General features: G+C 48.9%; 1 protein-coding gene across 1 annotated transcript in view; it reads left to right on the forward strand.

The window, feature by feature from the left end:
• DDX46 (DEAD-box helicase 46) overlaps nt 1–25,574 on the forward strand; it is a 970,300-nt gene that overhangs the window by 367,560 nt on the left and 577,166 nt on the right. Inside the window, exon 9 of the mRNA XM_086931496.1 lies at nt 9,257–9,377. Coding sequence (XP_086787622.1) covers nt 9,257–9,377 — 121 coding nt within the window. The remainder of the gene's footprint in view (nt 1–9,256; nt 9,378–25,574) is intronic.

Genomic DNA, 25,574 nt, shown 5'->3' on the forward strand with positions numbered 1-25,574 from the left:
GAAGTGGTGTTTCCGTCTTCTTCGTCCGCTTCGGAGTGTTCCAGCCTCTCTTCCTCCCCACAGAAAGCTTAGTCTTTTTACAGAGATAGTGGCGGTTTGCAGAACGGCTAAGAAAATTTGAGGCTCTGAGCTCTCTCAGGAAGGTTCTATGGGGTGAGGCTGCTCTGATTAGTCCTGACAAAAGTTTGGTCTCTTTTACACAAAGAGGGTAATAGGATACAAAATGAGATGAGGCCTAGGCCTATTTTTCTCTTTTGTTTCTATGGTTGTGATACTACCGATGCTCCCATTCCGACGACGGGGAATGATACAAAGCATGGGAATCTATGAAAGTTACCAATACTGGGGAACCAAAGTTACAGGTAAGTAACTTGTTTTCTTCTTAGCATGTAAGGCTGCTGACATTCATATCTCCCGCCCTCCTCCCCGGTGCCTGTCGCAGCTGTAGCACTCAGAATTAATCTCTAGCATGGACATCACTTACTGTATCATACTCCATCTCTGCCACAAAGTCATACATATTGTCATAATCTGTCTGTTGGCACTGGTTCTGTCTAGGGCGGTCAAATGCGTTCACTCTTCCTGGCCTTCCTTCGCTAGCTTCATTCGCATACCCTCTTCCACGCCCTCTTCCTCCCTGTTCATGTGGTATTTCTCTCATCCCTCTGCCTCTACTAGCCCCTAATAAGGCTGGGCACTGAGATTTCCAGTGTCCGTATTCCTTGCAGAATGCACATTGGTAAAAGACAATATCGCGGAAGGTCTGACATTCAGGATTTCACCATCCCCCCTGATCATGACTACAGATGCCTCTTTGGAAGGCTGGGGAGCAGTGCTCCGAGAGCTTCAAGTCAGCGGACACTGGAGTCCAGATCGGGGAGGTCCAATATAGCTTTAACTGGCTTTTGGCCAGGATTCCGCTGCTTGTCTAATGTGTCGAGTTGTTCCCAGGTATGACCGAACAATTCTGTGTGGTTTATCTTTCTGATCTGCTTCCACACATCGGCCGGCAAACATAACCTGAAGAACAAGTCAATGTCGGCAAGTGTCTTTATTGTGGACCCCAAAGCGGTACTTAGTTCGGTGTAAAAGGCAGTGGGATTCTTCCGTAAATCTGGAAGAGATTTACGGAATGTCAGGATGTCCTGCCTGTCCCATGGCTGATACACCCAATTGTACACTACCCTCCCTTTAGCGTCCTGGTGATTTATGTCATCATGAGTCCCTTGTCCTCTAGGGGGGACCCAATTTGGGGCAGCCTCTTTTGTCGGCATCATGTTATCTAGCTTCTCTATTGGGGGAGTCACTGGCTTCGATGCCCTGTCTGCATCTATCCGCCCTTGTTCTACGAGGTGGCGGAATACTTCTAACGTGGACAAGAAGAGTTCTTCTACCTCGCTGTCGTTCTCGTCTCCTAGGTCGACTTTTTCTATAAAGAGCCATTAGCCTCCCTGGTCCTACATCCTGATATTTCTCTTCATAGGCAGAAAGTGCGTAGTAGCAGAAGCGCACAATGAAGAACCGCTTGTGGCTTGCATCATAAGAATTGCATATGCCAGTCACATACTCTTCTGTTTCTCTCCTATTCACAAGGGTTTTGACTATCTTATCAATGTTTGTCCGCACGTGTGTACTTAATCGCGGAACCCGGGGTAATCCTTTTTCTATTGGTCCTATTATCACTAATGCGTTCGTTGATGAGGCACTGGGTGTAAGTGGCTCGATTGGAGCGAAAACGATCGTGGCGTCTCCGCTGGTACCTTGCTGTTCTTGTTGCTGTACTACGGAATGATTAAGGGCATAAGGAGGTGGCATGTAGATAATCGGGGGACCCAGTAAGAGGTCATTGTTTATGCTTTGTTTAGCCGGTAACACTGGGTACAGAGTTGAAGGCGTTCTAACGGGGCACTGGCCCGATATTTTCGTTTCTTGTTCACTTTTATCGTTCTCTCTTTCTTTGATATCATCTTCTAACTTTTTACAGTTCTGGTAAGCAGACTTTCGTGTTTCCTTATCCTGCCTGGCTTCATCTCTTCTTTTGTTGCATTGCTTCTTTTCGCCATAGGCCGAAGTTGTTGAGCATGGCTTGCGTAGTTTAGTTTAGCGCTATTTCTAAGATTTCTATTTTAGCTAGATCGAAAGATCCCGTCAGTGGCCACTGATTTACCCGGTCCTTTCTAGTATATTTGTGCCATAGTTTGCTATAAGCAACGATGGCTACTCCATATTTGACATACATGTCCTTGTAAGGGGTGCCCTCCGGCGGTGCTGGATGACTGACCTCTAACAAACGGCCCGGTCCAAAACAATCAAACAATTTTGAGAAGCTAGCCATGCGGTATAAGCGGTCAAAATAAATATCTCAATAGGTCGTGGACAAAGGTCCGCACTACCTGTCCTTCGCTGCCTGCAAAGAGGGAATATTCCTATTTCACGCTTGTTTGCAAGCAGGGAATACCTCAATTACTACCAATAACTTCAAACAACGGAGTACTAGTATTCGAGCGAACAATTTCAATACAATCAAACAATTATTCTCTGTTGTGTATCACAACCTTACGCGGACCGTTACGGATAGTTTCTTCGTCGTCCCCTTCCAGCGCCCGTTTGTCCTCTCACTCCAAAGATGCAGCATTCCCGCAAGGTCCCAGTCAGGACCGTAGGTCACTCGAGAGAGGTCCTTTCGGAACCGGTGAAGTTCGGATGATCGGCCGCCAGACGAGGGTCTCTTTCAGGCAGGTGCACTTTCCCGATCGTTGCAGACGTTCACTTCGTCGTTAGGACCTCTCTACCGGACCCAGGTGTCGCTGATGGCCCCCACGTTGGTGCGCCAATTGATGAAAAGCAGCGAGACTCCCAAGACTTTCGGTGCCGCTTGGTGCAAATCACCTCTAATTCACTCTAAGATTAGTGATCAAAATAACGAGGCAGGCGCTGGAAGTTGGAAGGCGAAGAACAAGTTTATTGCTCTAGAGGAGAGTACATCACATCAGACACCGGGGCTATCGTCAGGAGGTGCACTAACTGCATCTCTGTGGCATGGCCTTTTATACTATTTACTGTCTGTTTATTACATGGTAAAACATTCCTGACATCACTTTATTGCATACTAGCAGCCCGCCCCAGCGTTGCCTGGGGGTAATGAGGCTTTAGGGCCAACCGCCCGCCTTGGCCCCCGCCCGCCCCGACCCCCGAACGCTCCTACATTGCCCCGAGTGGAGTGTGTTATCTTTCAGCCTCGTCGTCCTTCACCCACCAGCAGAGCGGCTCAGACCATGTCCCTATTTGAAATACCTGACAACCAGGATGTGACAGTTCATGAACGCAAAGACTGATGCTGCCTGGTTTTGTTCCATTGTTCCTGTTTGCACACAAGTGAAGTGTGCCAATTACTTTCTCATATCTGTGTGTACAACTCCCTCCCCGCTTGCACACTTCTGATGTGTTCCAGTTACTGTCACCTACATTTGAAATGTGCGAGGTTCCGCCTGTGTGCCCTGATGTTCATCTGTGCTGCGAATGTTTTGTCTAGCCGTTTTACTGCCTTGCGTCACACATTTCAGAAAAGCAGTACCGTCAACTGAGTCAGTGAATTATGATTTGGAACATTGCTACCGGCATGATTGGATACTTACTGCCACCTACTGGAGGAATGTTAAACTTTGATTTCGCCTGCACCTTCGTTACTAATGATTTCTCACATGGCATCCAAAGCAGGATACCACAAGGGGGGGGGGGGGGTGGAGGGGTGACGAAGAACTTACCTTTCCTTCTTCCTGCGAGACGGCATCACGCGCTGCCTGTGCTCCAGCTTGCTCCGGAGTCCTACTGCGTTGTAGGCAGCCTCGCTCCTCCTGCATTCTCCAGCGCCGCTCTTCCTGTTGCTTCCACGCCGCTCCTCCCCGCGCTCCCGATGTCATGAAGCAGACGTCTCGGCCGGCGCTAGTTGCAAGGGACTACTTTTTTTTTTATTTATAATTTTTTTTTAAAACAACGTATTTTTTTTTTTTTAGATAGCCTATGTCCTTCTGCTTGCCCTGCGGTTTTCAATGATGTCTTTGTTGTTCGGATTGGTGGTGTACTTTTCGAGTTTACCTTGCCAAAAGGTGCAAGTTCTCTCTTTATAATAGTAGTATAGATTCAAACATCCTTGGAATCCCCGCCTTAAGCTAGTTCCCACACAGACCTTGCAGCAATCGTTCCCCATCCAGATGTAACGGATGATCGCTATCTCGCAGCTGGACATTCCAACAGGATCTAAAAGTACGTGGGATCGGTCAGATCTTAGGGTTTGGGTTATTGATTAAGTCAGGCTCCTTTGTTGGTGAAACAAGCCCTGCCATATGTAGGCAATAAACAATGTCCACAGGGGTCGGTTAGTGCCTGGGACCGGACTGAGTGGCCAGGTTCAAGGAAGGAGGTTATAAAAGGGGGCTTGCCTGTGCATGGAGGATGAAAGGACAAGTGGGTTTGGCGCGGGAAGTGACTCCGGGGCACTGTCATGCTGACATGGTTTTATTACCCCAGTATGTGTGCTTGGGCTTAATCAGAGCGCGGGGGATGATGGCGGGGTCAGGGTGACACACAGGTGACCAGCAGTGTATGAAATGGCTGTGATGTCCAAAATGGTTGCCGCTTACGCGCACGCAAAGGCCTATGTTACATAAGATGGCGCCGGGATTGTTCATATATATCGTCTTATATTCAACACTGAACCTTCCTTCCTCAGATCCCGATTTGAAACAAGCTAGAAGATCAAGAAACCAGAAGTCCTGCTGTGCTGCTGCTTACAAGAGGACGACACAAACTGACTTGGCCCCAGCCCTACTGGCCCGTTGATCCTTGAACCTGCTCCTGCGAAACTCCGGCACATTCAGTGGTCAGCAACCTCACAAACCCGGAAGGACCCGACTGCCTTGAGACTCTACCAAGACTGGGACTCCCACGAGCAGTGGTTCTGCTGAAAAAGCAACACCCTTGGTGCCAGCCATGAACCGTGAATCCAGCACACTCTGCACCCGCTGAGCCCGGCCCGTGCCTGAGTGGACAAAGACCTTGAGGAAGTTCCCCCAGCGATTATGATCTGAAATCCAGTGCCCAAGGACCCTCCTCGATGACCCAGACGACGCCTGCAGCCTCAAAACCAGGGACCCCTCCAATCGTGACCATCAGAGGGTAAGATTCCCCGACGTCAAGACACCCGGCCCCCCACGGCCCCCTGTGCCCCACTTCGGGGTGCCTACCTATCCTCCAAGATCCCAACTTACCCCTCGAAGTGTTGGTCGCTCCTGAAGAACCTCCTTCCCCGAGCCTGCAGCCTTTGTTCATCTTCCAAGTTCTCCATTGAATAACATTGAGCGCCCGACTGCTCAAAAGCACCCTGCACCCAGATGCCCGATTGCACCTGGCAATGCAAACTTTCCCCTAATCTACTTCCTCAATTGCCCTGAGCAAGTGACTGGGAGCCCAGCATCCGCATGGCATGCTTGCCAGCAGCCACCAACCGAAGGCCCCCTGCCTCTCATAGGATAACATTGGGCCTAACTACCTATGCACCCGGCTGCCCCTGTGCCACTGAGGGAGTACCAACTGTACCTACCTGACCCTGGGAGACCCCTGAGTCTATGCCCAGAACCTTAACTCAGCCAGTCAAGTACTTACCCAAAAGCCGATAACTCACTTTTCTTCCATAGGGCAACATTGACTGGTTTCACTTGGAAATTCTTCTAAGTGTGGAGTTTTGAAACTTAAAAATATTCATCTAAAATCAGCTGAACAGCGAATTCTGATTTACTCACCTGTTATCAGGAGAGAACCCAGTGCTGCATCTTTTAGCCCAGCACTGACCCTGAAAATTATTTTTAACTGTACTTACCAGTAACTTGAATTTCCTTCCATAGGAATCCATTGTCTGTTTTTTACCAGAAAATTTTCTTAGTATCGATTTTCAAAAACTATATTCCTTAAACATCGCCTGTATGACTTAAAAACATTCTTTCAACTGTTTACAGGAGATGCACCTTTGCTGGATCCAGGATCCAACACTGAGTAAGAAAAAGTAACGATAACATTACTTACCTGCTAAGTGAATTTCCTCTTCTAGGATAACATTGGTGATTCTATGTGAAAAAGTTTCTAAGTGTCATCTTTTAAAATACAATAATATTCCTTAAAAATCACTTCTGTAACCAAAACGCTTTTACTTAACTGTTTACAGGAGATGTCCCCGGACCGAATCTAGGATTCAATACTGTGGTTAGAAAAGTAATCTATAAAGTAACTAATTGCATTTATCTAGAAATTCCCATTTAGCTCAATGTTGCATTGTTTGAAATTGTGTTGCCTATTGCAATAACTGTAACTATTGTAATCAAAAAGTCTATTGCCTATGTGAAAAGTATATTACTAAAGTAACTCATTCTGAGAAAGTATATTTTGATACCTTGTTGGTTTTAAAATAAAACTATATATTTTGATACAAAACAATTGGCCTAGAGTTCACTTCTTGAGTGTGTGAGACCATTTGCTGACTGAGTGTGTACAACAAATGCTTTACACTGTCTTCTGATACTGCCTTACTGCTCGACCAAGCTACCACTTTAGAGAGTAAGGTTATATCTAACTTTAACCTCTGCCAAACCTCTGGGAACTGTGGACTCTGTATATACTCGACCAAAGTAAGGTACAGAGCCACTTTTTTTTACACACTGTATAACCTCAGTGCCCCATCTAGCAGGAAGAATTCGTTTAGCTGCCCCCTAGTGCCAAAGTAATTGATTTCCCTCTACACAAACTCAATGGTTATGTGAGTGTATTAGGGAGACCCATGAGGACATAGCTGGGAAATCAAGTGTATCGGTTTTACAAATAGTGTTCACCGCTTTGTCTAGCAAAGGGTTTACATTTCATGAAGAATTTTGGGCAAAAGCATCATCTTGACTGTTATTCATCCTAACCAGGAAAGACATTGCTCTTCCATTTTGTAAGGTCGGACGATGTGCTCGCTGGGAGGCCTCCATAATGGGTGCCTATGGCCGCAAGTGTGGAATTGATCTGCCGACTCAAGTATGATAGTCCATTGCCCAACCACCGAAAGCGAAACTGAGATAGGACAGGCCCTCACCAGGTCAGGAATAGTCAAATTAAGAATGGAAGATTTTCGTAAATTAGTCTTGAACCCAGATGCTCCAATAAATGAGGTCAATTCCGCCCTCACGGCCTCTAAGGTATTATCTGGGTCGGTGAGAGTTAAAAGGACATCATCCTTTTTTGTGTTTTCTACTACCCATTTGGATGCCCGCAATTTGGGGATTTCCCCAGATCCACTCCGCGAGGGGCTCCATGTAGAGCACAAAGAGAAGAGGTGATAGGTGTCAACCCTGTCTGGTCCCCCGGGTAACGGCAAATGGTGCAGACAATACTCCATTCACCCACAACCTGGCTCCAGGAGCGGTGTAGCAGCAATGGACCAATTGGCGAAATTATGGGCCGAAGCCCATAACCTCTTTTGTGGTGATGGAAATCCTTACTAAACAGCTGATATCCGTGGGAAGCAGGCCTGGGCGTATGACCACACTGCTGTAAAGAGCAAGACCTGAGGGATTCAGTTTGTGCCAGCTGTGAGGCGGTTCTCGGAAGAAACTCCCACAGGGCCACAACTGGACCACCCCAAATAGTTGGTCTGCATAGAATCTTTGTCTGATTGCTGATGTGCGACCCCTGTGCTCAATGAGAGCAGGCTTGCACTAGGAGAGTGGGGAGTGTGATTGTGACCTACTCAGCACTGCCATAATTTGGGTGCAATGGAACCTATTCTGCCCACACACCTAGACTGGCTGCATAAACTATGGAAACTATTGGGGATGAAAAAGTTAACGGCAATCGCCGCCTCCCTCTATTTGATAAAATGTGGCAACCTTGCCTTAAATACCTCTCTACAGAATACTGTGAACTGTCATTCCCATGCTACTTGCGATTCTCCACTTCACCTGATCAGGTGACCCTGTTCCACATTGAGCTCCTTGGGACGGCATTTCCTCACATTTTTGTCAGGGCATGCCCAGACTGGTATCGTCCCCCCTTTCTACACTCTGCCCTTTTTGACTCCTTTCTATCTTTGTCTTCTTTACACCTAACCCCGTGCTACATTCATTGAACTGCAAAGCATGCATCACCACCGGCCAGTGGATGTAGGTGGGTAGTTATTGTATTTTCTTCTTTTCATTTGAAAATAATAAAAACATATTTTAAACTGAAACTTTACTGCTATTTCATCGTTTTTGTGTTTCTGTTGCAACAAGATAAAAAAAAATTGTTTTCACTTTTGTGCATAGTTTAATAGAATACAGATTTGACATTCAACGGTTGCCCCTATTTTCCCCAAATCACATAATGCTTGGAGTCCGAAAAATGTAATGAAGTGGTTGACATCTGTATTCTTTTCTTCACCGCATCATCTCATTATACCAATTTTGAGAACCTCCTCCCTAAATTGACTTCTAAAATAGATCTGCATTTCTTAATTTTAGTTTTTATCTTCTTTTAGCTAAATGTTTTAATACATGCAGTGTTAACATTAAGAACAGTAATGGCTAAAAGCACTTACTTGCAAGAATCATGGTTAATTAAACAATTTCCAAATCCATTACTTGCCTTAAGTGTAAATGTCTAGATCTATTTTTGGTCGTCAGATTAATGAGGCTTTGGTCATTGAATGATTTTCTAGGTTTGCATACTTTATTTGAAGTACATATGCTGTGTTTAATTCATAACCTTTAGAATTATTGTTGAATATTTAAATATATGTTTGCTTTCATACTAAGTGAATGTCTTTGATTTTTTTTTCTTTGAATCAAATAAAAAAATACTTTGTTGTAGAAATAATGCTACATATCTAGAACTTGTTTGTAATTCGCTGAACCATGTTTCCTTTAAGTGTCATATTTTGTAAGGTTGCCAACTTCACTTATCACAATCTGAGGATCAGGTTTCAAATCAGGTGGCATTGCCGAATGCATGCTTTACAAAAAGAAACAGTTAATATAATGAAGTGGTTCCATGAGTACATTTCCATTGGTTACCTGCTTAAGTATGTTTGACTTACTTTTTGCTCATAACTTCATTCTATTGTTCCTTGTATGAAGTTGGGCTTGATCTGCAATTAATGATCAAGACTAACGAACTCAATCAAGTAATTTCATGAAATTTAGTATAATTCAGCAGTTCCGTTATGTTGATAGATTTTTTTTTCTTCCAGAGGTGAATACCTACAGGCTTGAGTTGGAGGGAATCACGGTCAAAGGAAAGGGCTGTCCCAAACCCATCAAACACTGGGTTCAGTGTGGCATTTCAATGAAAATTTTGGCTTCTCTGAAAAAGTGAGTATATTTTTTTCCAAATTTCGCATTGTTTCCTCATTTTGAGGGATGATGCTGCAAATTCCTGTAGGGCAGAGCATCTGGTTTTGCAGACTCGCTCAGGTCAATGGGTTTGGAAATATGCCATATCTGTGAGGCTTTGTGGTTGCAGATACTGAAACTGTGATTAGACTTCCTTTATTAGTGTATCAGTCCATGTCCCAGGAATGTGTGTGAGTCAATAGTTGCAGACCCGCAGTTCTGGTCGGCAAAAGGAAGTGGCCAGGTGGACTTGTCCTGCTAGGCAAAAATGCAGCTCCTTGCATATGAACCCCTTACAACACAGGCAGTTGAGCCGCCAGTGGAGAGAAGGTTGAACAAGAAGCTTGGGTGGTGAGCTCTGGTGCAGCTAGCTCAGTCAGAATAGTGTCCTTCAGCATTTTTAAGTGCAGGTCTGCATCAGAACAACACATCAAACCAGTAATACATAGCTGTAGGAAGCTGGGTTTCTGTTTCAGTAACCCCCCACACACTTTTTGCCAGATTTCTGATGCACTTTAACTTGATGTGCCCTGGGTCCCTGCCAATCAGTTTCCCTAGGCCTGTGTTCTTTCCCAAAACTGTACCTTGGTACCTCTAATTGACAACTATCTGGCCATATGCAGGTCCCTTGTAAAAGGTACAATGGGTAACAAGGGCACTATGACCAAGGAAGGCCGCTAAGGGCTGCAGCACATATTGTACCACCCTTAGAGGTCCTTTAAATTACCACACACACGCTGCCATTGCAGGCTTCATGTTTTGGTGCAGAGAAAAGTGAAGCGTAGGCATGGCGCATATAACTGTGTGCCATGCCTGCAACCCACTGCCTGTGGTATTGGTAAGACACCCTTCTAGCTGGGTTTACTATACCTCTGGTGAGGGTACAGTAAACCCCTACAGTGTCTAAGTACATTCTTGGACATTGTAAGTGCAGTAAAGCTGTAAACGAGTATATGGTCAGGGAGTTTGTAATTATGAACCAGCACCATAATGCTTTACTGAATTCTGGGAAGTTTGGTATTAAACCTCTCTGCATACTAAACCCACACTGATGCCAGTGTGGGTTTTATTATACAATGCACTCATAGGGCCCCCTTAAAAAATACCAGCCTCTGGTGGGTTCCCTGACTGGTAAGCACCAGCCTGCCACCACGAGACATGTTTCTGGACATGTTTCTGGACGCCTGGGGTGGGAGCCTTCGCTCCCTGAGCCCAGAAACAAAGCCTTTACTCGGCTTAGGTGTTCACACCTCACCAAGGTCAGGAAGAGCCCTCTGTGGCAGTGGAGCTTCAAAGGCCATGCCGTCCTTGTAATACAACCCCCAGCCTCTCCTGCTACCAGGAGGAGGCCCCCTTCCCGTCTCCCCTCCTTTTCGGTGGGAAGACAGGCGGGAAATATTAGAACTGCCCATTGGATACTGACCTTGAGGCCCCTACAACACCCCCTAAATACAGTATTTAGGGGGTAGCCCTGAACCAAGAAGACAGAATCCCGCAACCTAAGAAAGATGACGAAAGAAGACGCCCAACAGAGGAGACTGCAGAGAAGAACTGACTTGGCCCCAGCCGTACCACCCCAACTGCAGTTTCCAGAGATCCTGCGCCAAAAGTTGCAGTGTCCTGCAGCCAGCGACCTCCAGAACCCCTGGGAGCACTGACTGCCTTCAACAGAGACCGAATCTCCTGTGAACAGCAGCTCTGTTCAAAAGAAACACCCAAGACAAATTGAGCCTGCTGAGGAACAAGAAAACCGATGCCTGGAACCACCACTGTACCAGACGCCTACGGCCTGTATCCGCGTGGCCCACTGGTCCCAGCGAGGTTCCCCAGTACTCCAGGGTCCGAGTCCACCGTGGGTTGACCCCTCCAGGACTCGCCTGCAGCCTCTGCACGGGAACCCCCCCCAACTGTGAGTTGCCTCGTAAGGTGAAATCCAACCTCGACACCCCTCCATCCAGCCACCCTGCGCCCTGTAGAAGAGAACCCAAGGTGCCCCGCGTTCCCGAGCCCTTCAACTTACCTGCCCAGCTGTTTGTTCCACCTGAAAGTCTTCCTGGACCGAGCCTACAGCCAAAATCCAAAACCGGCAACTCCCTTTGAAAACAACAGGGCACTCCACTCAGTACTCTGCACCCTGTGCTGTTGTGGGTGCACCTTGTGTTCTAATCTGGATCCCTCTTTGCCCTGAGCTTAATTCCAGGAGCCTTTCTTCCAGAACCTTGTGGCCTGCTCGTGAGCAGCCACCAACCGGAGGCCCCCTACACCCTCATTGGATAACATTGGGCCTCAGCATTCGACCCTGAGGGAACCCTAGTTCTAACACCAGAAACCCAAATGCCACAACCAAGTACTTTTTTTTTTTTATTTATTTTTCTCAAAGCAGCAAATTACAAAGCGCACATAGCCATATGCCTACATCCCTTCTCGGGCCGGCGTTAGTCCAAAGTATCTTACCAGTGCATCATATTTAGAACGAGAGAACCAAACATCGCATCAAACATATGTCCATCTAGAGTTGGGACCTCTCCGGCAAGTTGATACCGTTGATAGATGTGCTTTGCTCCGTGCATTCATGAACAAATCAGTACATTTTTAACATTTTCTCCCGTCCTACCCCCCACCCCAAGAACCCCGTCCCTCCCAACAATTCCCCAGCTGCTCCTCCTAGTGTGTGGTAGTGTGTTACCTATTGTCGCGCTGTGGCTTGTGCTGCGCGTGACATCCTATGGCTCCAGGGGACTCCTCCTATTTCCTCACTCCCAGGGATGTTGTGACCCCCACAGGTCCAAGTCGCGTGGCTGTGTAGGGACTGTCTCATCCAGAATCCAAGTGCGGGACGCATCCCTGTTCCTCCCCCTCCCCCGCTGCAAGGTCGTCATCTACCTCCCTAGAAGTTAAGTAGGCCTGGTATAGCCCCCAGAAGTTCTTGGGTCGACTTCGGGGTGGGAGCAGCTCACTGTAGAGCTCCGCTTGTGTATTACAGAACATCATGTCGTTGGACCACCGTTTCATCGTCGGCAATGGGCCCCTCATCCAACACATCGCAACAATTCGTTTGGCGAGTAGCATGCCCATGCTTACCATTTTTCTCACAGGCAGGGGTATCTGTCTCACAAAGCCTAGCAGGGCAAGGGCTGGGTCCATAGCCAATTCCATTTCCACGATAACGCTCATTTCAGCGAACACCTTGCACCAGAATCTCTGTACCCCCGGGCACAGCCATGCTAAATGCAGGAAATCCGCAACCAGGGCTTGGCATCTCTCACAGCACTGCGTGTCGCGGAGACCGTACCTGTGCAGCCTCTCCGGCGTGTGATACACTCGCTGTAAATACTTAAAATGGACCAAACTGTGCCGTCCGTTCAGCGAGATCCGTCTGGAGGCCGCTCAGCAGTATGCCCACATACTGTCGTCTATCTGGGCATCGTGTATTGTAGTGCCTTATGTTCGTGTCCTATCTTATAGAGCTTAGAGATTCGTTTTTGCGGTGTCTCGGTTGCTATAACATATGCCAGTTCCGGTGTTCCGGGGGGTTCCTCCATGTCGGGGCCCAGCAGTTCAAGAAGTGCGCTCCGAACTCTATGGTACTGGAAGCGCTGAAGTAACGAGGGACGCTGCCTCCCGCGAGTCAGCTGGTCCCATGTCTTTACCTTCCCATGTTCGAACAGGTCTCCCAGAGTGTGGGCGCCCAGTTCGCGGAGGGCCCTGCAGACTCCTGGTTCCGCCAAAGTGGGGAGCCATAGCGCCCAGTTCACCGGCATATTAGGTGCGTACATCAGCTCTTTATCTTGCCTCTGTAGTATTGAGTGCCAGGCATGGTTAGTAGACAGGAGGGAGTCTAGGGTTCCCACTCTACGGTCCCTAGGACCACAGATAGTCGCTGGGAGCGGGGTCGGGTCTGCGAACAGCCTCTCCAGAATCACATGTGGGATTTCCTGATTACCATGTATCCAAGTGTGGAGGTGGGAGGCCTGCGCGATTCTATAATAGCGCTCCATATCGGGCGCAGCCAGACCCCCCTGTTCGTATGGCAGCTTAAGGACCTTCCACTGCACTCTAGGTTGCTTTCCAGCCCAGGCCAGTCGTATGAGAAGTTTGTCAATGGTCGTGAAGAATGCTCTAGAGAGGACAATCGGAATGTTATTAAAGAGAAACAGAAATCTCGGAAGGACCACCATTTTCATCATGGCAATGCGTCCCATCAGTGACAGTGGGAGCTTAATCCAGAGTTCAACATCGTCTGCCAGTTTGTTATAGGCAGCTCCGTAGTTTTCCCTAAGCATAATTTCGGGATCCGTGTGGAGCATTATGCCCAGATACCGTATCGGTTCTGTGGACCATTGGAGTGGGTATTCCATCTCGAAGGGTTCGGTGACTGGGGTCAGGGGAAACGCCACTGACTTGGGCCAGTTGACTTTCAGCCCCGAGAGCGCTCCAAAACGGACAACTTCCCTCAAAACCGATGAGAGATTATTTACCGGGTCTCTGACATATAGCAGGGTGTCGTCTGCGTACGTGGATATCCCAATCTTGTAAGTGGGGTAATTGATAGCCTCATAAGAGGGGTACTCCCGAATCGCGCAGGCCAGAGGTTCCGCCACCAGGGCGTATAGTAGCGGCGAGAGGGGGCACCCCTGTCTCGTGCCTCTGCTGATGTCAAACGGTTCCGAGATTGCGTCGCCCAGTCGAACTCGCGCAGTGGGTTTATAATAAAGCGCGCCCAAGAGTTGGAGGAAGAGGTCACCCAGGCCGAGCTTCTTAAGAACCCTGCGCATGAATGTCCACTCTACGGAGTCGAATGCCTTCTCCATGTCCAGGAAGACTGCGATGGCTTTGGTGTCCTGCCTGGTGTGCTGCATGGTCCCCATCACAGTGCGTATGTTGTAAGTGAGATTGCGGGCTGGTATAAAACCCGCTTGCTCTGGGGCCACCAACTCAGGGGTAAGCATGAGCGGATTTTGCGGATTGGCAATCCGCGAATTTGCGGATTTGCAAACTCGCAATCCGCAAAATCCGCGAATTCCCGCGAATTTGCGGATTTTTTTTTTTTTTTGTGTTCGCCCGTGTTTCTGCCAGTTCGCGAGGGTTTTTACAATTTCGCAATTTGCGAACTTTACCTGTCGGGTCGCAAGTTTTGCGAACTTGTTGTTTCTACGTGTCCAACCTGTTTGGGACACTCTTCTTCATCACTGCCACTCTCTGTCACCACTGCCACTCTCTGACTACTCATGCCACCCTCTGGCCCACCCATGCCACCCTCTGTTTCATCACCACACCCTCTGGTTGTCCAGTGTACATTATTTTTGGCAAAGCAAAGCACACCTTCCCTGCCTCAAGTGACCTGAATTAATTTGGGGCTGATTAATGTGTCACAGAATATTTTTTTAGCTGGCACCTGCTTCCTTAGTGCGCCCTGATTAGTGATCTTTTGCACTTGCTAAGTGCTTTCATTGTTGCAAAATTAGTTACAACACCTGCCCTGCCCCAACTGACAATAATGAATTAGGGGCTGATTAATGGATTTTAACTTCCAGCCTGGCTCCTGCTTGTCTCCCTTAGCTGTAATTCAGGACCTTTGTGGCATATGTGTAACTATTCTGAGGTTCAGAGCAGGGTCACATAATAGTTGCAACTGGCAACTGAACTCTGGAGGGGCCCCTCAGGAAGCACTACAGGAAATGGCTACTAATGATGAGCCTGAACTTTTGAACCTGGTAAGTAGTTACTTTCAGTTTTGCTAAAATCGTATTTCTGCAATTTCGCACTTATTCGCGGGGCGCGAACTCACGCGAACAGTGCGAGCAGTGCGAGCAAAATCCGCTGCTCGCGGATTTGCGGATTTTTCAGGAAATTCGCAAATCTCGCGGATTGCGGATTTCCCGAAAATCCGCAAAATCCGCGAGCGGAACGGATTTTCCGCCCATGCCTACTCAGGGGCCACCAGTGCCAGCCTGGCAGCTAGCACCTTAGCGTAGAGCTTGGCATCCACGTTGAAGAGTGACAGAGGGCGGTATGAGCCCGGAAGGTCATGCAGTTTGCCCGGCTTCAATATCGTTACAATAATTGCCTCTCTCATAGAGGGCGGCATGGCGCCTTCCTCACAGATTACGTCAAATAGGGTGGAGAAGTACGGCAATAGCTTATCTTTGAACTCCTTGTAGAAGGACACGGTTAACCCGTCCGCCCCGGGGGCACTCTCAGACCTCATGCCATCCAGCGCGTCTGATATCTCCTCCCGAAGTATGGGGGACCTCAAGAAGTCTCTTTGCCAGTTCTCGAGGAACGGCATCTTGATATAGCTTAGGTAGTTGTCAATTTGATCCTCCACCCCGGAAATCTTGTTAGTGTAGAGCTCCGCATAAAATCCCTTGAATTCAGCCAGAATGTCCTCCTCCGCTGTCAGCACATCTCCCCTAGCCGATCGCAATTCTGTGACTACCTGCCTTCGCCTGGCTCCTTTCATTATCCTGGCAAGAAGTGCGCCGGGCCGTTCTCCCTCACCATATTTGCACGCCGTCGCATACTTGCCTAGGTGCCGGACCTTCCTGTCTGCCTCCTCGTGGAACTCTTTCAGGAGCTCCTGCAGGGTCCCATCCCCTGTGGGGGTCTGGCCCCCTAGATGTTGCCTTTCACACTCTGCTATTTGCCCCTCAAGGTATGTCAGTCTGTGTCTAATGGCCTTCAGGACACTGGAATGTTTAGCCATGGCCACCCCCCTGATGTAGACCTTAAATGTCTCCCACACCGTTCCGAAGCTGTCCACTGTGCCAAGATTAGTAGCGAAGAACATATCTATTTCTTCTCCTAGTTCGGCCCTAAACGTCTCGTCCAGTAGCGAGTATGGTGGAAAGCGCCACGTGAACGGGGGTATCCTCTGCCTGGGCGTGTTAAGTACCAACAATATAGGAGAGTGGTCCGATAGTGCGCGGGGGAGCACCCTACAGCCCTTCACTGTCGCCAGGAGTGGGAGTGTGGACAACCAATAGTCGATTCTGGTGTGAATGTTATGATACGCAGAGTAGTGTGTATACCCCCCCTATCCCGGTGTCGCTCCCTCCAGACATCCACCAGCCCCAGTCTCACCATCTCAGCTTGCATTTGCTGCGCCGCTGCTGCCGGGCGCCTGGGCGGGCCCGCCGATCTATCCAGCTCCGGGCTAAAAATGAAGTTAAAATCTCCCCCCCACAGCATCCTATCTGAGGACCACTCAGTACAGTTTCCTGCAACTGCCATGTAAAAGTCGGGGGGGTTGTAATTCGGGCCATACACGTTCATGACCAGCAGGTTCTGCCCCTTAACCGTGCATTTGCTTAGCACAAACCTTCCTTCTGGATCCGCTCTCAATAGTGTGAGGGACAATTTGGATTTAGGGTTGACCCATGTGAGAACACCCCTAGCATGTGAGGTGAAGCCCGCATACGTGGAGTTACCCTGGAGACCCCTGTGTGCAAGCATCTTACTGGTGTTGGGTAGGTGCGTTTCTTGTAGCAGGGCCAGGTCTATGTGATGTCTCTGGGGGTAGTGCAGTACCTTGCGGAGTTTGCGATAATCATTCAGCCCCCTCACGTTCCATGTTAGAGCCTTAAAGGTCTCGGTGTCACTCATTAAATCTCCATGTGTTGGGTCAGCCATTTACAGTGTGGCAATGTATCATGTGTAGCCCCATTGTGATACCTCGCAACCTGGACCACTGCACACCGTCCCCGGAGCCCAAAAAGGCTCCCATCCTAGATAGCGACAATTCAACCATAGCTACAGTCATCCGTCGTACGCAGCAACTGCCAAGCACCCCTTTGGGATGTAACACTTCGGAGCACGCTGAAACCCCCCCCCCCCAAACATTCCCCGTACCAAAACCCCCACATCCCCCCCGCCTCCCACAGCCAACCAACCCCAACCTGGTGTGACCGAATTCCCTGCGTCCCCTCCCCCCTCCCCTTGTCAAAACCAAACAACAAGTCCCCAAAGCAGGCTCTATCCGAGCCATAATCGCTGAAAGCGCTGGGGCAGAGGTAGCCAGACTAGTCCTTTTGCCGTCCCCTCTCCTACCGGGACTCCCGTCCAATGTCCATAGTCTGCCCCTTCGCCAGCGCCCCGCTAGTAGAAATCAGCAGTGACTGTTAAGCAAGGTATTCTACCATCAGTTCAGAGTCCCCACCCCCTCGACCCCCAAAATCACTATTCCCCCTTGAGTGCAGCACCTGGGTGCCATTTCCTGTGTAAGGCAATTACAATAGCTAAAGCGCGACCCCACAGTGGTACAATCTCAGTGTGTAAATCTCACCCACAGTCCATCGTGCAACAGTTCAGCAACTTCAGTGGATTGTTTGGTGAGGGCGTCGTCTACTCCCCCAAGGGGGGGCCTCCGGGGTGCGCAGGCAGTAGGGTCTCCATAAAGTTCCGTGGATTCCCCCCTCCTTATCAGTCCTGTTCCTCCAGGTCAGTATTGCCGGCCTGCTCCGCCGTGCGTGTCTCTGGGCTCCCTCGGCGCTCTCTCATCAGGGATTTTTGCAGTTCTTTAGGGTCGGTGAAAAAATGCGAACGTCCCTGCCTGTTGATACGTAGTTTCGCTGGGTATAACATGGCGTAGTCCAGGCCAAGTTCCCTGAGTTGCTGCTTGTACGGGACGAATCGTCGTCTCTCCTCCTGTACTTTCGAGGTGAAATCGGGGTACAGCGATATGTCCATTCCCTCATACTGTAGTTTCCCTTTTTCACGAGCCGCTCGGAGGGCCCCATCCCTGTCCCTGTAATTTAGCAATTTTGCGATGATCGGCCTGGGGTTGGCGCCTGGGGGAGGCTTTGGTCCGAGAGTGCGGTGGGCGCGTTCAACTATAAACATTGGGGAAAAGGTGTCTTCCCCCAGGAGTGTCTTCAGAAGCTTCTCGATGAACAGTTCCATTTTGCCCGTTTGGGTCGACTCTGCCACACCCGTAACGCGGATGTTGGAGCGCCGGGATCGTGCTTCCAAGTCCTCCGACTTCTCCTGGATTACCTGCAGCAGCCGCCCAAATTGCTTACGGTCGGCGTCCCACTGTGTTTGCGCCTCCTCTGCCTCAGTCAATCGGCGCTCTGCCATGTCCAGCCGCTCCGCATGCTTGTCTATCCTTTCAGTCATACGGTCCATCCGATAAGACAGTGCATCAATCTTGTTTCCAATGGCAGACATGCCTTCCTGCAGGCCCTTTTCCATAGTAGTAAGCATCCCTTTTATTTCCGCACATAGCGAGGCGCCTGGGTCACCAGCGGCGCCTGGAGACTGGGCAACCTGCTGTTCTGGCTCCTTTTGCCGCCGTTGGTCAAACGACAGTTTCGTTTGCGTTCTATCCCCCTTGCCCATATTTGTGTTTGCGGGGGCTGGGTCCTCGCAAACAGCATCAGATCTCAAAGCGAATTGCTGGTCGCCGCTATCGCCGGTGCCCGGAGGGAAGGTAGTGCCCCACGTGGATGCCGGCACTGCTGGATCTTAGTGCCCTTTGCGCGCCCCCCCCGTAGGCAGCGGACAGTTTTAGGGGGTTCAGTAGCTCAGGCACGGTGTCAGGAGGGCCCCGCCCGGTCACTGTTCGAGCCACATGCGTCTCCGGGCCTTGACAGCAGTGGCAGGTCCTTCACCCTCCAGCTCCGCCAGGTAGGCCCAGGGCCGTATCGAAAAACCAACTCTTGAGGGGGGGGGGGGGGGGGGGCCTCAGCGCTTGGATCGCCTCTCTCTCCCCAGTCAACGCGTTGTGTGTCCCTGTGTTGTGGCAATTACTGTCGTCCAGGGGCCGGGGACAAGCACACCATCAGGGGGATCTTTGGCGGCAGCTACGCAGTCTCTTACCGGTTCCGCAGCCGGTCCGGTGTCTCCCCCGCGGCTTCCGTCGTCTCCAGAGCTCTGTACCGCACCTCCGGTGTGCAGTCCAGGGGTATGGGGCACCAGAAAGGGACGTCTCCACCTGGTACCGTCTGACCCCGAGGCGCACGGCGCGGCTGCACGTCGAGAGACGCAGCGCGGCCCCGCTGCCCAGGAAAGGCCGGGGATCCTGACCTGGTCCGGCGCCTGCAGGACAGACAGGCAAAATGCGGGTTGTCGGTGTCGCCTCCCGCCCAAAAACCAACCGGAGGTCAGTCGGGGGTAGGGGCAACGATTCCCGTCGCTCCTGTTCAGTTTCCACTGCTAGAGGAGGATATTTGCAGGATAATTGCTGGCGCTGGCACGGAGCTTCGCTCTTAAGGGTCCGCCATTGACGCCGGCTAGCTCCGCCCCCCTGCCACAACCAAGTACTTATTTGTAAACCAATAACTCCATTTCCTCCCATAGGATTGCATTGACTGGTTTTCTTGAAAATTGTTTTAAGTGTGGAGTCTGTTTGTATGGAACTCTAAGAAACTGCAAAATATACAAAACAGCTTTACTTACCTTGGGAAATGTCCCAGTGTGATATCTAGGCATATCACACAGAGTAGAAAAAGTAATCTATAAAGTAATCTGCAAAGTAATCAAAATTTCAACTGTATTCAAACTATTTACAAACCTGTAGCAGTCATTTTCATTCAGCTTGCTTGAATTGTTCAACCTGCCTTGAAAAGTACCATGTACACTTACCAGTGCCAGGCTTGCTTGGTTCTAGGAAATAAATATAACTAAATAATATTTTTATACAAATTGATCTAAGTTCTGTCCTTGAGTGTGTGACTTCATTTCTTGCTTGAGTGTGTACAATAAATGCTTCGTAGTACCCTCTGATAAAGCCTTACAGCTAGCCCACACTACCATAAATAGAGAGTAAGGTATTATCTACTTTTACCTCTGCCTAACTTTGGGGTTCCACTGGACTCTCTGCACACAATTCCCATATTTTGGTATAGTATATACAGGGCCAGCTTCCTACAAACAGTTAAGCCATTATAAATACATGTGCTGGAGACTGGTAAAGTTAGTTCCTCAGCTATGAGGGCTTCACTGAAACCAGAGATGTTTGGTGTAGAAAAGTGCCCCCTTTTTCTTTTTGCATGGTTACCCCCTAACATTTTGTCAGATACCTGATGCTGACTTGACTGAGTGTGTACTTGCACCTTGCTAACCAGGCCCCAGAACTGTCTTAGTTTCAAAAATTGGCAAACCTCTGGGCCACATGTAAGTCCCTTGTAAAAGGTACCCCTGGTACCTAGGGCCTTGCAACCAGAGAGGGTCTCTGAGGGCAGCAGCATGTATTATGACATCCTCAGAGACCCCTCACCTTAACACCCACACACTGCCACCGCAAGGTGCATGTTTTAGTGCAGATCAAACTCGACATGGCACACATCCCTGTGTGCCATGCCCACCAACACTGCCTGTGGTATTGGTAAGTCACCCCTTCAGCAGGCCTTACAGCCCTAAGCACGTAGCTCTCCCAACTGGGCGGTACAGCCCCCTAATGTCTGTGTATGCATGACATCGGACTTGAACTCTCCATCCACCCTGGTACCCACCACTATTGCGCAGGCTGCTGAATAAGTATGCTTTGAAACAGTCGCCTGTTGCGCCGAACAGTCAGTGTAAATGATGCAATAGAAATCCTCCAGCGGGCTCAAGGACAAAGGAGCCGGATGAACAAATTCATACCGTAAGTACTCCTGAGTTTGCAAAGAGGAACCATCCGGAGACATCAAGGATGTGGCCCATTGTATCCAATGAGGATGCAAAGCTTTTCAATTTGGTACACTGGCTTTCGTGACTGCCTCAAGGGCAGGATACGATGTAACAACCAACAAGCGTTTCCCTTGCGACAGCGCTCCTTTCTTTTTGAATCGCCATCTGCACTGCAGTCAAAACTTTTTTGACAGTGGAAAATCGCATTTCAGCCGAAGTTTACAAGTGTGACTTGTACGCAATAGGGACTGTGTCTCCTTCATTAAAAGTCAAGTACGTGAAACCCACTGCGCCTGACCCAATTCTTATAACCAGGTTAGTGTGGTTGTCACTCGTCAGTAAGTACTTAGATTCAAGAAGATCAGACTGAAAAGAATGCAGTATAGCTGAATGTACTGGCAGCCAGCAAGATTTGGTAAAAGTAGGTTGTATCAAGGCATATAACGGCTTGATACGCTGGGCATAATCGGTAATGTAGGTACGCTTGAAATTCAAAAAGTCCAGCAAAGATTGTAGTTTTTTCAGAGTTGTAGTAGCGCGCAACTGCACATTTCTCCAAAAAGTGAGGTGCCAAACCTTGACCTTCAATGTTGAGCTCATAGCCCAGGAACAACACTGTGTATTCTGCAATGTGCGATTTTGCAAAGTTAAATTTGTAACCGAAGTCCACAAACATACAAATGATGCGGTCAATGTGACTCAGATGCGGCCATAATTAGTCTTCTGTGAGATAAATATCATCTACATACGAGCACGCATCAGGGTCGAGTCCCTCCAAAAGAGAGACAATGCGAGTGGCAAAGACGCCTGGGGTATTTTTGTAGCCCATGGCTAATCTTTTGATCTGATATCATTTGCAGCCGAAAGTAAACTCTTTCCATTGACTACTAATGGAGGAGAGGTTATGGCTAAAAAAGCCATTGGCTATGTCAAGTGTGGTCTTAAACCGTTTTCTCACAAGACTATCCACAAGGGTGGAACTGTGAGTATTCTGTACCACGCAGGTCCGACAATGAGGGTTCAAGTGCTGGTAATCCAATACCAAGCGGTACGACCCATCCGGTTTGGTTACAGTGATAAGAGGAATATTCATTGGTGACACAATTGTTTCAATTACACCTTGATATTCCAATTGTCCAAGGATTTCTGCAACGGGAGCTTTCGCTTCACCCCGGATGGGATATTGGGGTTGTGGCTGTGGCATAGAACGCAATGGAATCTCATGTCTGGGCGAAAGCTTGTCCCATCCACTTTGAGTATTGTACAGAGCCGGTGCAAGCACCTTAGCCCACTCTTCTGCAAAATTTAGCGCTTGCTCTTTCGGCACAGAGTGTTCGAAACTAGGGAGGATTACCTCCTCCCCTCTCGGAGCAGCCAGAATGAAATGTGGGGGCCAGTCTGCCTCCGCTAACAAAATGTCATACGCGGAGGTAAGTTTTTCCTCAAAAAATCCCTTTTATTTTACGCTGTATGTCACCTTCAATTAAAAGGACTATCTCATATAGTCGGTCTGGGGGAGCCACTTTAGTGTCAGCTGTTTCTACAGTGATGAACGTGTCAGTTGCTGTCGCCTTCAGATACGGACGCACTGCTTGCCGCACTACTGTAGCCTCTGCTGCGCTGTCGAGCAGCATTAGCGCCCATGTCAGGTTCCGAAGCTGTGTTCTCACTATTTGTGGCATAGCTTGCGGTTAAAAGCGGTACAAAAGGGGGTGGTAATGGACGGAGCATCTAAATCAATCAAACACTCGCACCCAGTCAAAAGATCTGGGTTTAATCCATCACCGTTCTTTAGCCCACTCTGCCACCCCAGTTCAGACATGGCTATATGCAAATCAGTCTGACCCTGTGCCTCATGCCATAAGTGTGGCAGGGTATGCTCAGACGTTAGTCCCTTGCTCACTTTACCACTGGATTCAAGCAAGCCGGGCTGAAGACGGCTGGAATGCCAGAAACCGGTCCTCGGAAGCTTGTTTCCGGTCCAGGGAAGGCATGGCTTGGCAGTTCGGGCTGGACTGTTCCCATGAGGCACAGGGTCAGACTGATTTGCATATAGCCATGTCTGAACTGGGGTGGCAGAGTGGGCTAAAGAACGGTGATGGATTAAACCCAGATCTTCTGACTGGGTGTGAGTGTTTGATTGGTTCAGATGCTCCGTCCATTGCCACCCCCTTTTGTATAGCTTGCGGTTAACACAGCAACCTTATTTTTCTGAAACTGAGGGCTTGATGTTGAAAGTCGTCCTGCTTGCCTTTACCATTCTTCTGGCGGGGCTGCTCACGTCCTTGTGGGGCAGACTGGCCTCTGCTGCGTTCTCCTCCACCGGTTTGTGAGACCGATGTTTCCTGTAAAGAACGAGGAGAACGTTGATCAGGAACCTGAAATAGATCAGGTGATTTAATACTCACGCAGTCGCGGAGAATCATATGTGCGATCAAAAGACACTGGCATCGGTGACTCATGACGCGACCCCTGTTTCTGCTTTCCCTGTTTCTTAGATTTCCAACCCTGTTTAGGAAAAACTGGACGGTTGTCTTTATTAGACTTGGCCGTCTGAGTTTGAGGTTAAGCTGCTACTTTAGCAAAAGGCTTAACACGAAGTATGGGCGGAAAATTTGTTATGCTCGCGGACTTTGCTAATTTTTGGCAATTTCGCGATTCACGAATCGCACAAAATTGCACAAAAATCTGCAATTCGCGAGTTGGCGGATTTTTTTTCTTGTTCGCTCTTCAAAAATACAATCTCGCGCGCGCAGCATTGACTTACCATGATTCTGCGTTCGCTGATGAGTTTTCCTCCCTGTTCGCGTGCGCTGCGAGATTTTGGTAGCTGGGCGAGCGACGCCGCGAATGCGAACACGTCATTGCGACCCGAAACAGTAAATTGCATGTTCACGACCGTTGCGACCGCATGCGCAAGTTCTCGTTCCCGAACTGGTAAAAAAATCTCGCTAACTCGCAAAAAAAAGAAATTCGCAAGCTTGCGGAATTTGCCGTATTTTTGCGAATCACGATTACAAATTCACGCGAATTCGCGTATCACGAATACGCAAATTCCGCCCATGCTTACTTAACACCCGACCTATTGCAGCCAATGGTCTCATAAGCCTCCTCGATTTTCGGTAACTGCCGGGGTTTATTGGCATCTGGGACCTCGCTCAAAGCGTTAGACACCTGGAAGTTTACCGCATCTCCCTTGACATTAGCAAGGATGAGATTGGAAACTACGTCAGACACTCCCACGAGTTTCATTCCCAATTCAATAGCCGCCTCCGGACCGTGTTGATCTTGGACACGCTTAATCACAGAGGGCAGGACAGCCATGGACGGTGTGCCGAAGCACTTAGCGTAGACTGCTGTTAATACTTCACCCCTTGTCTCACAATCTGTTACCTCTGGTACTAAGTCTTCCTGAAAACTAATGGTCAGAATCCTGTGTTTCTCAACAGATGTCGTGTTAGGAAATACTGCTTCCAGTTGACAAATTTCTCAGCAAGCCGAAAGGGCATATCATTCTGATCCTGGGGGCGCTTGCCCATAACCGAATTAACCATGACTGGACTAATTTTTATCCCGACCGGTCTAACTGGATGCGCCACAGCACCAGGTGCCCCCACCTGGATATTGTGGGAAACGTATTGCACTAAAGCCCGATGCACTCAGACGATGAAGGCATAGAGTATACGTAACTCAGCTATAGTAACTGTCAGATAATGCGGATGCTGTGTGAACCTGGGCAAAACCGGCCAAGTAGCCCCAGCAATAGACAAGGGACCCAACCCGAACCGCTGTTGGCGATGTGGGAAGGGCGCCATTAAACCAAACTAGATGCTGCCAAGCTGTAATTGGAATTTCCTGTGTCCTATACGGTGTATATACATTAGGCATGGCAGAGGGAGTGTAAACATGAAACGTACCACTGTCCGCATTCACCGCGGGAAAGGTAACCCATGAGTAGAAATGCTCAAATGGATATGCTCCCTCAGCACTCACCACAAAAAGTACCGCCATGCATCCTACTATGCGGGCGATGTCAACATCACACATGAGTACACAATAGAGAAGAAACAATCTATATAAGATGTAGCTCAAACAGGTAGTAATTCAATTTACGAACCTATTTAAAATCTCAAGCTTGAATTGAACCTATAGGTAGTCATATAGGTAGGTTAATGCGTCACAACTGTCAACCGGAAACATGAGTGAGGGTGTTGTGGACTGATTTAGGCACTACACAAGTCTCGAATATAAGACCAAACGTTGGGTGCGCCATGTTGCGGGGATTCTGCACATACACAGAACTGTGCACAGGAATCCAGGACCTCAGTGAATTGGGGTGTACCAATAAACTCACTTCAGTACCAAAAACCCTTATCCGACTAGCATCAGTGTCTCATTAGCTCTCCGTCCTAAAGCGAAGCTACCAATGACTAGGCAACCCAGAACATGCAATTAGGGTACTCTCACATGACTAGGCAACCCAGAACATGCAATTAGGGTACTCTCAGGAATGGTAGGCATAAGAACACTTTAGTTTTCTAGGTCTCGTGGCGTTTACAGTGC

Source organism: Lissotriton vulgaris, chromosome 7 (assembly GCF_964263255.1).
Source record: "Lissotriton vulgaris chromosome 7, aLisVul1.2, whole genome shotgun sequence".
In the NCBI taxonomy this organism is placed as follows: domain Eukaryota; kingdom Metazoa; phylum Chordata; class Amphibia; order Caudata; family Salamandridae; genus Lissotriton; species Lissotriton vulgaris.